This window comes from Amia ocellicauda, chromosome 17, assembly GCF_036373705.1.
Source record: "Amia ocellicauda isolate fAmiCal2 chromosome 17, fAmiCal2.hap1, whole genome shotgun sequence".
Taxonomy (NCBI): domain Eukaryota; kingdom Metazoa; phylum Chordata; class Actinopteri; order Amiiformes; family Amiidae; genus Amia; species Amia ocellicauda.
Genome location: NC_089866.1, coordinates 1202501 through 1216518, shown reverse-complemented (window position 1 = coordinate 1216518; position 14018 = coordinate 1202501). Strand labels below are relative to the sequence as shown.

The following is a 14018-nucleotide window of genomic DNA, read 5'->3' as shown; positions in this document are numbered from 1 at the left end:
TTTTTGTCTTCATCAGTTAAGAAGACAGATACAGAAGATACTAGAAGCCAGTTTTGTTTCCTGTTTTGTATTGGCCCTGGTTTGTGCCAATTAACATATTTTCTAAAAGCATCATCACTGTACTCCATTCTCAACTATCCAAGATAACTTAGATTTGAACTTAATGAGTTTTTGTGTAAGTGTGTGTTTTGTTTTGTGCTGCTTTTCAGGATCCAGGTGTCTTTAGGATTTTTGTAGGCTTTGCAAATACTTAGTATCTGTTTGAACAGCTGTTGCTACAGACACCTTAAAGAAATGATTATGATTCACACCTCGTCATTTTATAACATTTAACCACATTGCTGAGCGGTTTTCGCCCGGCGCAGTGTGAGTCACGTCCAGCCGCGGTGCTGATGGGTGCTGATGTGTGTGAATCGGCTCTCGAGTGAACAGATCAAAGGCAGGCCAGCCCGCCAGCGCTGGTGACAGCAGGGACAATACCAGGCTGTCAGAGCCCTCTGATCCTATTAGCATCTCGGGCGTGTTGTTCGCGGAGATATTTGTAACTAATTGACGCACCTGGGCAGCGTTCTCAGGTGCCACTCAGGGCCTGGAAAAATAAAAGAGTTCCCTCCCGTCCGTCAGCACGGCGGCTCCACCTGAACTGGGAGGGAAGCTATTTTGATTAACAAGAGGTGCCAGCGCCCCCCCCACACACCCTTGTCTTCACTTCACCGCAGTCTGTGCCAGGATACCCCCTCATGGCCGCCGTTTCGTTTGCTCTCTTACATGTTCGATGGGGCTCAACGGCAGCTAGAAACGATTCTGTGCACGATTCATCTTCTTCCGTTCATCCAGGAAAGCGCAGTAATCTGCAGTAACCGTGTGCGTTCAGCCCTGTAGATCTCCACGAAGCCGGGCCTTGGGAACGGACGTCCTCACTGACTGTCTCTACATATCTGGTGGATCATTATAACCAGATATATTTGCTAGAATTAAATAAACTTTTAACATGAAAAGCAGTTGTGAAAAACAGGCATTACTTTGTGGACAGAGCATTGACACAATTTAAATATGTATTATTATGATTACAACTACTAAACATAAAGAAAATAATAGCAAAGGAAGCATTATTTGAATTCAAAATATTAAAAACAATATTCTTAAAATAAACCACCCTCTGCATTTACAATCATGTCAAGTGTTGGTGGATTTCATTTTGTTTTAATCTAGCTTGATTAGCAGATTTAAATGAATGAATTAACCTTGTTCTGCTACTCCACCGTAAACAACGTCACCTATAGGTCTGCAAACACCCTCCCCCCATATGTAAAATACATCTAATATGACTCTAATGAGTGGAAACGTGTGATGAAACAATCAGAGTGTTAGTGTTCAGAGTCAGTTTTAATGACGTGATTTGTGAGTGATAATTGGCTTTCTAGTTTCGGCTCCGGGGGCAGGTGAATGATGGCAGGTAATTCAGCCCGACCAACTCCAGGTAATTGAATTACTACTCGGCTGCGTGGATGACTCAAAACATCAGCCGTGAAATTCCGTTCCACAGTCTCGGAAGAATGGCATCCTCTTCGTGAAAGAGATCTGTGTTCAAAGGGTGGGATTCCTGACCTGCATCCACTGGGACTGAGCTCCTCTGCCATTAGGCTCCCAGACATGTCAGAGCAGACGTGTCAGAGCCCAGTGTCCAGAGCACAGTGTCCAGAGAGGCACAAAACAGACGTGTCAGATCCCAGTGTCCAGAGCCCAGTGTCCAGAGAGGCACACTACAGACGTGTCAGAGCCCAGTGTCCAGAGAAACAGTTGGCATACTGGACAGAGCCCAGTGTACAGAGAGGCACGCTACAGACATGTCAGAGCCCAGTGTCCAGAGACCAATGTCCAAAGAAGCATGCTACAGACGTGTCAGAGACCAGTGTCCAGAAAGACACGCTACAGATGTGTCAGAGCCCAGTGTCCAGAGAGACACGCTACAGACATGTCAGAGCCCAGTGTCCAGAGAGACACGCTACATACGTTTCAGAACCCAGTGTCCAGAGGCCAGTGTCCAGAGAGACACGCTACAGACATGTCAGAGGCCAGTGTCCAGAGAGACACGCTACAGACATGTCAGAGCCCAGTGTCCAGAGATACACGCTACAGACCTGTCAGAGCCCAGTGTCCAGAGAGACACTCTACAGACTAGACAGAGTCCAGAGCCCAGTGTCCAGAGAGACATGTTTAGGGATGCTGGACAGTACTTACTCTACCCTCTTCAACAGGAAAATCATATGCATTAAATCCTGCAAACCTGGGCTGCAAACAAGTGAAATCAACATTCATATTTCTCATCATTGGTATTCGTGTATTCATGTATTTATTCATTATTAGTAGTTTTTACAGTAATAATATTATATAACAGTTCTGATATTCAGAATACCAACTCAAACGATTGCCCTGCAGTTGTAATTATACAAAAGCCTGAGTGTTTAGATGACCTTATTTTCAACAGCACAGTTACTAATTATGGTGGAAAGATTATTTAAAGCAGAATGCACTTGTATTGGTTTATAATATGCACACTGCAGTTGAGCCTGTCAATTAATTGTGTGGTTTAATTAGCAGGTTGTGTTTCTCTTGTAAACAGTGGTTGTTTGTCTTTTCACCTCATTAGAAAGATACAATCGCATGTGTTTACGGCCTCCTTTGGCTGTTGACACAGTTCTCCTCTTGACTTCTCTCTCTGCCGGTGCTCAGATATCTCAATCTCACTGAGCTCATCTGGGTGGATTCTTAAGACACTAAAGCTTTAAGCTGTAAAGTCATATTAGTTTGTACCTCTAATCATATTTACGTAAGATGCATCACATTTTAAATTCACATCCATTTAATCTTCAAGCAGAACGAATGTCTCATTGTGCGTCTATTAAGCCTTGAGCTTTAGGTTTCGGGCCATTTTTATGATTATCGAGAATAATAATAATAAAAAAGTTATTCTGTATCGTTGTCAATAGAGATATTATTGTGTTTTAAAATCTACTGTACAAATTCAAATGTTATAGTGTAGCTGAATTAATAACCCACACTGTTCAAGGAGAAGGCCATTGTAAATTCACAAAGAAACAGTATTTAATAATAATCATTTCAATCCTCTCCCTTTCCACGGGTTCAGATATACCTTTTACAGATGTTTTTGTGCAGATGTGCAAAGATTGAGATGCACTTTGAACAAACTGATACCTGTCCATCAAAACACTTCGAAGAGCACATAAAGACACAAGCGGTTCTCATGTGCTGATGATGAAAACTATAAATAATTGTCCTGACTTGTTCAAAGTAAACACTCTGAACACCTCTGCAAAGTCCCGTCCCCCCCGAGCTGGTTCAGGCACTCGGATAATGTTCAGTCTTTTCACAACAGGGATCTCACTTGTTTTGATCCTCTGCAGGTAAGACTTCTGTTTTTTTAGCAGCGTTTTCACATATCGGATGCTGCGCTTCTCTCAGAAACCTGTGCTGGGGCCTCGGCGCTCCTCGGGTCAGCGGGGACGATGCATTAGAGGGAGTATTTGCTCAGAAACTCAATCTCGGCTCCCTGATCAGATTCATACTTTGCAGTTGATTGAAGAGTTTCTTTGAAGCTTTTTTTCTCCCCCTAAGACTCCCATGGGACGAGCGGAGAGGGAGGGACCGGGATCATAGACACGGGCAGGTAAGGAGCAGGGAGGTGCACACCTGGCTGGGGGGGTGGCAACCTCTCCAGTAGAACTGGGCTATCTCCTCTCCCAGCTGAGCCCAGTTATCTCTGTTACCTGTGCGGAAGGATGTGCCGTCCTGCTGTAACCTTGCTTTCTTCTGTGGATTTCTTTTTACATTTCTTGCAGCTTTCATTTTAATTTATTTTTGTGCTCTTTCTGTTTTATTTGAGCAAGACCCTCGGGCAGGTTTTGGGATGCACCGGTTCTCACTGGTCCTGTCTTATCTGCACTGTGCCAGTCTGGGGCCGCAGCCAGAAGGAGCCCTCTCGCCCCTCGCTGCCTGAAGTGATAGCGTACCTGTATTACATTTCACCTCTGAGCTCTGTATCGGTGTCTAATTTGCCTGCTCGCTCCGTGCTCCTGTTTTTGCCACTTGCCTGGACGCAGGGGGCTTTTCTCCTATTCTTTTTGTTTAGTTTTCTTTGGCTCTGTTTGTTTTCTTGTCCTCCCCCTGTGGCCCCCGGGGCTCTGCAGTGACAGGTCTCCACAAGCAACATGTTCAGCCCGGGGCAGCTGATGTCTGCCCTGTCTCCCGGCGTCTTCCCCTCGTCTCCGGCTCACTTCTACCCGGCATTCCCCGCCCGGCTGGGCTCCCCGCGGCTCTCCAGCCTGCTGCTGCCCGGCCCGGTGCTCAGCTACGAGATCCTGCAGAGCTACCTGCAGCCCGAGCCCTGCAAGCAGGCTCTGATCCTGGCCACGCAGGCGGCAGGGCTGGTGGGGATCACAGAGTACTCAGGTGAGAGTTATACAGGTTATACAGGGATCAGAGTCGCTGTGTATTTGCTCCAGGCTTTCGTAAGTAGAAGTCAGGCTGTGGATGTGAGTCTTGCAGGTTCTCCCAGGTGTCTGTGTGGTTTGTCTGGTGTCTGTGTGTGTCTGTGTGCTGGGGGAGCCAACATCTGACTGGGACTTTAATAAATAAATGACCAAATGACCTTTAAGAATAAAGAGAATCGAGGCAGATACTTATAAATAATGAATTGTATGAAAATGTGACCAGATTTCACTGTGAAAACTAAACCAATAGAGACACATTTCTGTTCTAATGATTAATAAATGTCATTTTGAAATTTCAGTGGCCTAAGTTTTGCATATGAACTCAAAACAGGTTTCGCCTGATATTAAACCCACGCAAACCTCTTTGTTACGTATTGGAGGCAGTATGTTCTACCTGAAGTGTTTACTCAATTGCATAGGTTTCCCTCCGTAAACCACACAGGTGAGAGCACTGTGATTTACAAGGAAAATGCTGCCTTTGCACAAATACCTATTTATCACTACCACAATTCCTCTAAAAGCTCTGAAATGGGAGTTAACGAGTGCATCGCTAATGATCCAATCCAGAACAATTCCAGCGCTGCGTCTGACCCCCTCGCCCCTGATTTCCGGTGCTGTAACCATTGCTCTTAATCTGCAGACGAGTCTCGGCCGGTGAAGCAGCGCCGGGCGAGGGCCAACTACAGCGGCTGGCAGCTGGAGGAGCTGGAGAAGGCCTTCGAGACGACGCACTACCCCGACATCTTCATGAGGGAGGCGCTGGCCCTCAGACTGGACCTCATCGAGGCCCGAGTGCAGGTGAGCAAAGCGCCGCTGCCCCCCAGACCTCCTGGGACCAAACCTCCCCAATGCGGTCCACTTCAGTATTGCCCTCTGGCCGCCACACACACACATACCTATCAGACCCAGCGTTTCAGTGTTTTTAGTTTTGTTGTTTTTAAATCCTTCTTTGTATATTTCGGCCCCCTTCGAAGCTGCTACAGTATAGCAGGCGAACCTGGGCAGAGGAAGCCCTTGGCTGCTTGTGTGTGTGTTTGTGTGTGTTTGTGTGCAGACACGTGTACAGGTAGGGCTCAACCTGTGCAGAGCACATGCCCTTTTTCCATTAGTCTTCCAAAGTGCCCTTTTTCCTGAGCACCTGCCCCCCGGACCGCACTTCTGCGGCTCCCCTACTCCCCCGGACTGCACTTCGTCACCATCACCTCCGTGCCCTTTTTTGTCTTGAGCCCATGCCCCCCAAAATGTCTGTGCACGCCACTGTTTTTGTGTGTGTGTGTGTGTGTGTGTCTGTTTCACAAGCTGTCTGGCTCGCTTTAGTACAAAACAATCATCCATCCGCCTGCATGCCTTACTGGGCCCGGAGACAAGTCAACACGGCTCGCTGTGTAATTAATTAATTACAGCGCGGTCGCTCTTGCATGCAGAGGTATTGTGTGGGTTGAACACGACCCGCCATCGCCCAGTCTCTGAAATGCGTTACACTCACACCGTCCTCCCTAGAAATCAATTAAGACAAAGCATGGTTTTCTTAAGAGTGAGAAATGAGGAACCCCAGTCTGTCATTTTATAGCACTTCTTTATTGTTGCGTGTCTCTCACACACGTGCGACCCACTGTGCCCCTCCACCCCAGGAATAAACCAAAGCCTTTATTCTCAGCAGATTAACCATGCCTGTGCCTTTTTGGCCTTGTTTTCTTGTGGGTCCAGGTGTGGTTTCAGAACCGGAGAGCCAAGATGCGGAGGCAGATGAAGCTGAAGGGCAGGGGGCCGGAGAGCTCCCCTGGGAAGGAGGGCGAGGAGGCGGCCGCTGTCAACGACAAGTCTAGCCGGGGGTCACCGGACCCGGAGAGCTCAGACAGCGAGCGCTCGGATGGCAAGGCGGACACGGCCGGCTACCCCTGGCCCGGGTCCCTGCCGAGGGGCCAGCCCGCCCTGGTCGCCGCCCCATTCCAGACTGTGGTCCAGGGGCCGTCAGAGAGAGAGGGGCGGCCCAGTGCTGAGGAGGTGCGCTTCTGCAGCATCGCCAAGCTGAGGGCCAAGGCTCGGGAGCACGAGGCCGAGATCCAGAGCGGCGCTGCGAAACCCGCCGGGCCCGAAGCCCAGTCCTCGCCCTCGCCCTCCCCAGTCCCCTCTCCCGCTGGAACTGAGAGCGACTGACGGAGACGGAGCACAACCTCTCTATCCGCACCTCCCCTTCAAGATGTCTCCTCTCCTCACCACCACAACTCTCAAACACACAGAAGAGGGGGCACAGAGAGGAGACTTCCGGACTTCTCTCTTGATCTGCGTGACTGAATCCGCCGCTGGAGCCACAGCATCCAGTGGCACCGTTAGAAACACTTCGCTGACAAAGAGCTTTTGAAGCCAGAAGACTGAAGCCAAAGACCAGTCAACCCATCGCTCAATCTGATGTGTGTGCAGCTCCCCACGAACACGTATCACGCTTGCCTTAATCACTTAAACACTTTTTTGAAGCTTTACCAAAGAAGAGGATGTTGCTTTTTAACAGAGATTCTGTGTAAAACCACCAATGTGTTCGGGTTGAGAGTTTCAAAGCACAGAGTGCAGACAGTCCAGAGTCCAGAGCCGCCCTCAGCTGGCAGAGCTGTATAGAGACGCTAACCCTGCAGATGCTCACCAGCCAAGGAGGGCCTTAAGAAGCAAATGTGCTTTAAAATACCACCTCAATATGTGTCTTTAACCCTCCTGTATAAACTGTAAAACACATTCTTTGCGTCCTAGACTATAGACTATACTGTGTATTTTATTGTAAATTAAATGTATTTTATACTGCTGATGCTGTCATGTTGTGTGTCTGTAAGCGCTGTTGCTTTGTCTGCGCTACATGTTTGTCTCTGTATTGATAAATTAATTATGTCTGTGCTCAGGTTGCAGTTCTTGTACGAACACCAATACTTTGTCTTCTCTGTCCAAGGAAAACACGCATTGTCTCTGCCTCTGCAAGTCAAATATTGGTTAATTTAATTTTGGAACACGTACAGAACTACTGTTTCTCTGTTTTGTAACTTAATATTCATCACACTGACAATCAAACCTGACACGGGCTGAACCGAACGACTTTCTCATCTAGTTTTCTCAGTTCTCAGCTTTATTTGGAGAAAATGAATTGAGGAAATTCCAGAAATAACACGGCTTGTTTAGAAAACACATTTTTCCCCACGTCCTTGGTTTAGCAAGGGCAATATCTGGAATCGCTCTGTTTCGGGTCACTCTGTCCATGTGCGGTTTGCTGTTAAGCCCCGTTTATTTGCTTCAATGTATAGTTTTGCAGAAATGTCCCCTGGAAATCGCTGTGATGCAAAAACAAAACATCAAGCTCGATTTCACTGATCAAGATTATAACACATGCACAGAAAGGACTGGCATCCCAGGAACATGATGTTAAGACACTGAAGTAAAGAAACAAACTAAACCTGTTTAAATTAGAAGTATTTGGTTATATATTTGTTATATATTTCAATTGTAACTCTTATGTTTATTTATGAAGAAAACAAGGGGGAAATAATATTGCCGTTCTTCACGGACACTGTTTTGTCTGATTTTGTAATCAGCGGAGATGCTTTTTAGCTCACAGAAAACACAAACACCCATTTTGTCTTTGAGTAACTATCCCTCTTCATGATGTTATCCATAAGAAATGTGTTTATTCTGAATGTGGCAGGAAATCTCTGGGGTCCAATATCAACAAGGTTGCTGCCTTCGGGTAACGCTGTCAAATTAATGTGAGCAATAAACTCATTTATTCATGTTCACTGTCAATATAGGCAAACACCCAGAAACCAGCCCAAACAGGAACTAGATAACACAGTGTGAACAAACACAAACAGGAGAGCAGGGCAGCAGCTTCAGGCCTCGTGTGTTTTACTCGTATTTCTCCACAAGGTGCTGCTGTTGCTCAACAACTTATTTCTTCCACCCTGACCATAAACGCACCACACTCACACGGAGCGTTGCGATCAGTGATGTCATGCCAGTGTTGGTGGGTCCCCTAGCGTCTGTCCTTGGGGATCCTCATCCGTGTTATTCTGTGAGTTTTCATGACTAAATCTGTCCCTCTTCCAGGAGCTCATGACCTTGGTGTGCCCCTCTAGTGGTTTCACACTCTTTAGTTTATTTCTCTCCCTGGCGTGTCTCGGTATCGGCCGTGATGCACCCATCTCACACCTCCTCACACGTTCGGCACGTCCAGACGAGGCCCTGACACCGTGATCGTGTCCGTGTGAGTGTAAACCCTTCATTCCTGCGGTGAAGAAAACAAACCTCATTTTCTCAGCTTGCATTCCAGAGTCAATCTTCCATAAGATGAGTTCTGGAATACCTAATTAAATCACCTGGTCTATTAGTCTTTTCAATAATTAGCCTCTGACACCAGCGCCACGCCTCTGTCCCCCGTCCCGCCCCTTGGCACCACTGCAGCGTCAGGAAGTTGGTTGTCGAGGACCTCTGCTGCCATCTGCCTGATCCCCTTCCTGCAATCATAGGGGTCACATGCCGAGAACAGGAGGAAATTACAGTAAAGGAGAAGTCATGGGCACTGTTTTCCCCTCGGCATCAATAAAAACACAGACTTCTGAGAAACTATTTTATTGATTTGTTGATGTTAATGAGAAATGTCAGTTCTGCCTCAGTTGTAAATGTCGTATAGTATGTAAACTACACACAAATTATTAAGCAGAGATAAATAAGCGATTTTAAAGGTTACTTGCTGGCCCGGACACTCAACAGGCCGTAAACAAACACTGCGAACACGGCAGCGCGTTGGCGGCTTGAAAACCGACAGAGCTGTTTGGACAGAGCCGAGTGATTCTTTCCAGATGTGGCATTTCCAGAGGTTTATGGCATCTGTGTGTCGGGGGTTTCTGGGGGGCCGGAACGGCGGCTCCTTCCTACAGCACTAACGACAGCAGTTTCATGTCGACACATTCTGATCTCGTGAGTCACAGCATTTCCGCTGGGGATCAGGGGATTCCAGGCCGGGGGGTTGTGCCTTTAGAAAACATGAGCCCTGTTTCAGCAGCCGGGCCTCTCCATGTTCTCTGTCTGCTCCCGTGTGTAAGTGTCACATGAGCCAGCAGGGCTGAGCGACCCTGTGGACAGATCTGACCGGACTTTTACATCACTTTCGATTAAAACTATTAACCCAGATAGCGAACGCACAAGTAAGTGGTAATGGTGTGTTTAGAGATGAGTGCAGCAAAATTGGATGCTTGTTCACTCTTTTTTCCACCGTCACCCCTTTGTTTGCAATATAATAACACAACAACGTGACAATATTAATTTTTGCAAAGATGTTCTTTCAAACTTGGCTTGTCACAGCACTTAAACTTTGAGACGGCCAGCTGGTCTCCAGACGTCTTATCTGATGCCGATTGCAGCACATTGTGAGGCCAACAACAGTGTCGAGTGATAACACTGTTTCTGATGAAAGAGCTCCCTCTCTGGGTAATACAACATGAAACAACTCACCCCAGCGCTGGCAAGGAAGGTTTAATCAATCAATTCCTTGATTTGAATTAAACAATGTGGGGAAGCAATAAAAAAGGCAAACACAATGCTAGGGTATATTGTCAAAAGTGTAGAATTGAGAACAAGGGCAGTGATGTTCAGACTGTACAATGCACTAGTTAGAGCTCATCTGGATACTGTGGACAGTTCTGGGCTGCACACTTCAAGAAAGATATCGCTGCTCTAGAGGCAGTTCAGAGGAGAGCAACCAGACTTATTCCAGGTCTGAAGGGAATGTCCTACTGAGAGACTGAGGACCTGAACCTTTTCACCCTGGAACAGAGGAGACTACGTGGGGACTTGATCCAAGTCTTCAACATCATGAAAGGCATCGACCACATCAAACCAGAGGAGCTTTTCCAGATCAGCAGGGACACACGCACCCGGGACACAAATGGAAATTGGGCTTCAAGGCATTCAAGACAGAAAACAGGAGACACTTCTTCACACAGAGAGGCGTCACAATCTGAACAAACTCCCCAGCGATGTGGCTGAAGAGACAATTTGGGAACATTCAAAAACATACTGGATAGGATCCTTGATCACTTAGTTATTAATGGACACTGTCTTATGTTCTTATTTATCCCTTAATTTGTTTATTTCAGTGGTCTGAGTTTACAGCCCTGTGTTTACAAGTCCTTGGCACCCTTATCCTGGAACGCAGCCTGACACACACAGCATGGGGCTCAGTTACACACACGGCAAAAACTGGTTTTCTGGTTTCCTTGGTGTGGATGTGACAGGACGTGCCCCTGCCTTCAAATGTAGCTGTGTTTCAGAGTTATTCTCACAACAGAATGGGTTATTTTTGGTGTGTGTTCTGTGTATTTCTATACTGGGCCTGAGAGTATATATGGGCATTATTTGTATAATCTCTTGCCTGTTCAGTTAAAAGGATAATTCCGCTGCTTCGCTCCGGATGTGTATATTTAGTCTTGGGGTGTTTTCTTACGGTTTGTATTTAACTCTGGTGTTACGGTTTATCTGCGGGACTTTGGTTTTGGGTTGTTGTTGCTGTGGGCAGACTGTGGATGCGTTCTGCATAAACACACTGACTACTGTACAGTCAATTCTTGTGAACAAGTACTGTATATTTCCACGGATCTGCATTTTACTCTTTTTAATTCATCTTTATCTTTATGTCACCTCAGCTGAACTGCATTAGCCGAATAATAAACATGATAGTTAGAATAGAGAAGGAGAGCATTACAGCGCACAAGAGACAGAGGGAAAACCATGAGTTCAATACTAGTACCAGAGAGTAGTGGGGATTACGGCTGAAACACTGTGTAAGAGGCTGTCTCTGAGCTGGGTGTCTGTGCAGAGAGAGTTAAAGCTCATATTTTCAATTGAGCAAGGCATCCAAGGGGTTGACAGTCATGTTATCCGTTTCTGTTTCTCGCAATTAAAAACAGCTGCTGGATTTAGCCTGAATGTTTTGGGGATTCAGAGGCTCGTTCGGTGCCAGGACTTTATAAGTGAGCAAATTAACCATGTGAACTGAGGCACTCGGCGTGGGCCGGGAGTCGGCAGCTTCTGGGAAATCCAAAAACCTACCGCTAGTTCTGTCAGATTTGGAAATACTATAATTTCCCTGTGTTCGATCCAAATGCTGATTTCCCCCAAATCATTTGTTAACACATACACAGACACAATATTTAACCATTTAGTTTCGTCAGAAAATATGCAGACGCTTCTAGTGTTTAACCATCCGAGTCCTCCGTGTTGTCTGTCCATCATGAGCATGCAAACCCTGACCCACAATGCACCAGTCTCCTGACACCTGAAAAGCATGCAGCTCTAAAGTTACAGGCAGCCACACACGACCTCATCCATGAATAAAACAAGCGCAGAAATGCCACAGCTCAAGGTTTGTATTTCAGCTGTAGGTCAGACAAACACACAAAAGAAGGAACTCTGCACTTCTTCTTTAAACGAGGAGTCTGGGAACACATGATGAAGCCTTCTGCGATTTTCGGTGCAAGAAGCTGCCAGTGTGGTGGGATGTTTAGTAATTGCACAAGAGCGTTCGAGGCTCGGCCTGTTTTATACTGTTTGTCGGGTTGATTTGCTGGCCGTGCCGAGACACAGAACTGCACTTTTAAATATATTTTTCTCTCACCGCTCTTCTGTTGTCCGAGCGCTTTGTTGTGGTCATTGCAGAGCCGTCCGGATCCACACTGCGGTCCCAGCCAGCGCCTGACTAACACATTAACCCCACAGTCAACATCACACTGTGTTAAAGAGATATTGTATATCCACAGTCCCCTGGGATCTGATTCATATTTTTCTACTTCACTTGGACATCCAGCTTCCTTACAGAAGGGATACCTTCATTTCCTGTGTCTCAGGGACTGGCACTAGGAAGGTACTAAATTACTGTCTTTATAGAAGAGATGAATTAATTTAGTGTAGTTTTAGATTTCCCAAAGCTTATACCACAGGTCGGTGGTTATCGATTTCCACACATCTGTTTTGAATTCAATAGCAGTTCCTAACATCTAAACACCTCCACACAGTTGTACATGTGATACTGAGGTTCTGGTTTGTGTATGAGTATGAGTAAGACGCACTTTATACAGCCATATAGCTATATCTCTCTACCTATAGATCTTTGCTATTAATATGGATGTTAATGTGTTTATTGATAGACTTGGCAGTTATCATGATTACATATATGGTTTGACCATTAACCAGGGAGAATCTTCGAGATAAAACTGTTCACTTTTACTTTCACATTCAGAGATCATGGTCTTAATAGATTTCATCTACTCATACTATTTCTACTACTACTAATTATACTACTACTACTACTACTACTACTACTACTACTACTACTGTCTCAGGGGGCCTGCTTCTATATGATGACCTTTCTCCAATGCTATCAATTTATTTAAGGGGAAACATGAGACGATGTGTCCAGAAATAACAAATCGCTTCAGCCCCTCTGAAGAGTGATCCTACAAACCAGGCCATTCTTCAGATGCATCTGAAAGCACAATAGCCATGTTTCACTCCGTTTGAACGCAATTGTTCATTTTAAAAGCTCTGTTAAAAGCGGACTTTGTTTGCGCTGTGCGGAGTTATTACCGTCTCTTCTTTTCTAATACTGTTAACCTGGAAAGAAAGATTAGTTTCCCAGGCTGAAATAAAAATGAACCCAATTAAAAGATTTGTATTTAGGTCAGTGTCTTCATTAGCATAGATAAACCAATATCCTCATTAGCATAGATAAACGGAGACACATTTTGCTTATAAAGTAATGGGTTCATTGCAAAGATTGAATTGCAATGGTTGTCTTCACACACATAAATGAAGAAAAATACAGTATAAGCTTATATCCTTGAAGTCGAGCTGTTTTAGAAATAAAATGTATAAATACTTCACCCATCTGAATTAATCTGCCCATGAAAGGAGACACTGTTTATAATAAATGCATAATTATATTTCTCCTGCTTGCACAATCTTCCCATACATTAATGCAAATCATATAGTCTCATCATCATTAACATCTATAGTTTCAGAATGTGCTAAATATCTCAGTGTTTCATTAATGTTGCTGCTTATTTAAACTCAGTCATTTACTACTGACAAACACACACACACACACACACACACACACAATGCCTTCTAGATACCCTTATTATAGTTATTGTGCCAACCATAGTTTTTGATTCAATTCAATTCCCTTTGTAACACATGTGACCAATTATTTGGCAACTATTTTGAAGTATTTGTGGCAGAATTGGAGTATCTGGAGGTTTATATTAACCAGCGCAGTCATAGTCCATTAGGGCTTCAGTTCTGCGCTGTGGGTGAGTTTTACTTGTTGTCTTTTTTCCCAATTGGCTCTACTGTACCAATAATACACAAGTTTGCGATGATTCAGCTGCCTTATCTAGATACCAGCAGTCATGTGTTTTATTTGAATACTCGAGTATGTCCAAACATATCTCAGCACAGAAAAATAAAGGAAGTCAT

The 14018-nt window shown here is 45.3% G+C and overlaps 1 protein-coding gene across 1 annotated transcript; it reads left to right on the top strand.

Moving 5' to 3' along the window:
• Window positions 1-3498: 3498 nt before the first annotated feature.
• Window positions 3499-7394, top strand: LOC136712997 (paired mesoderm homeobox protein 2B). Its single transcript, XM_066689884.1, has 3 exons — window positions 3499-4470; window positions 5152-5309; window positions 6219-7394. Exons 1-3 carry the CDS (start codon window positions 4230-4232, stop codon window positions 6666-6668), a joined length of 849 nt encoding a protein of 282 aa, XP_066545981.1. The 5' UTR covers window positions 3499-4229; the 3' UTR covers window positions 6669-7394.
• Window positions 7395-14018: the final 6624 nt, after the last annotated feature.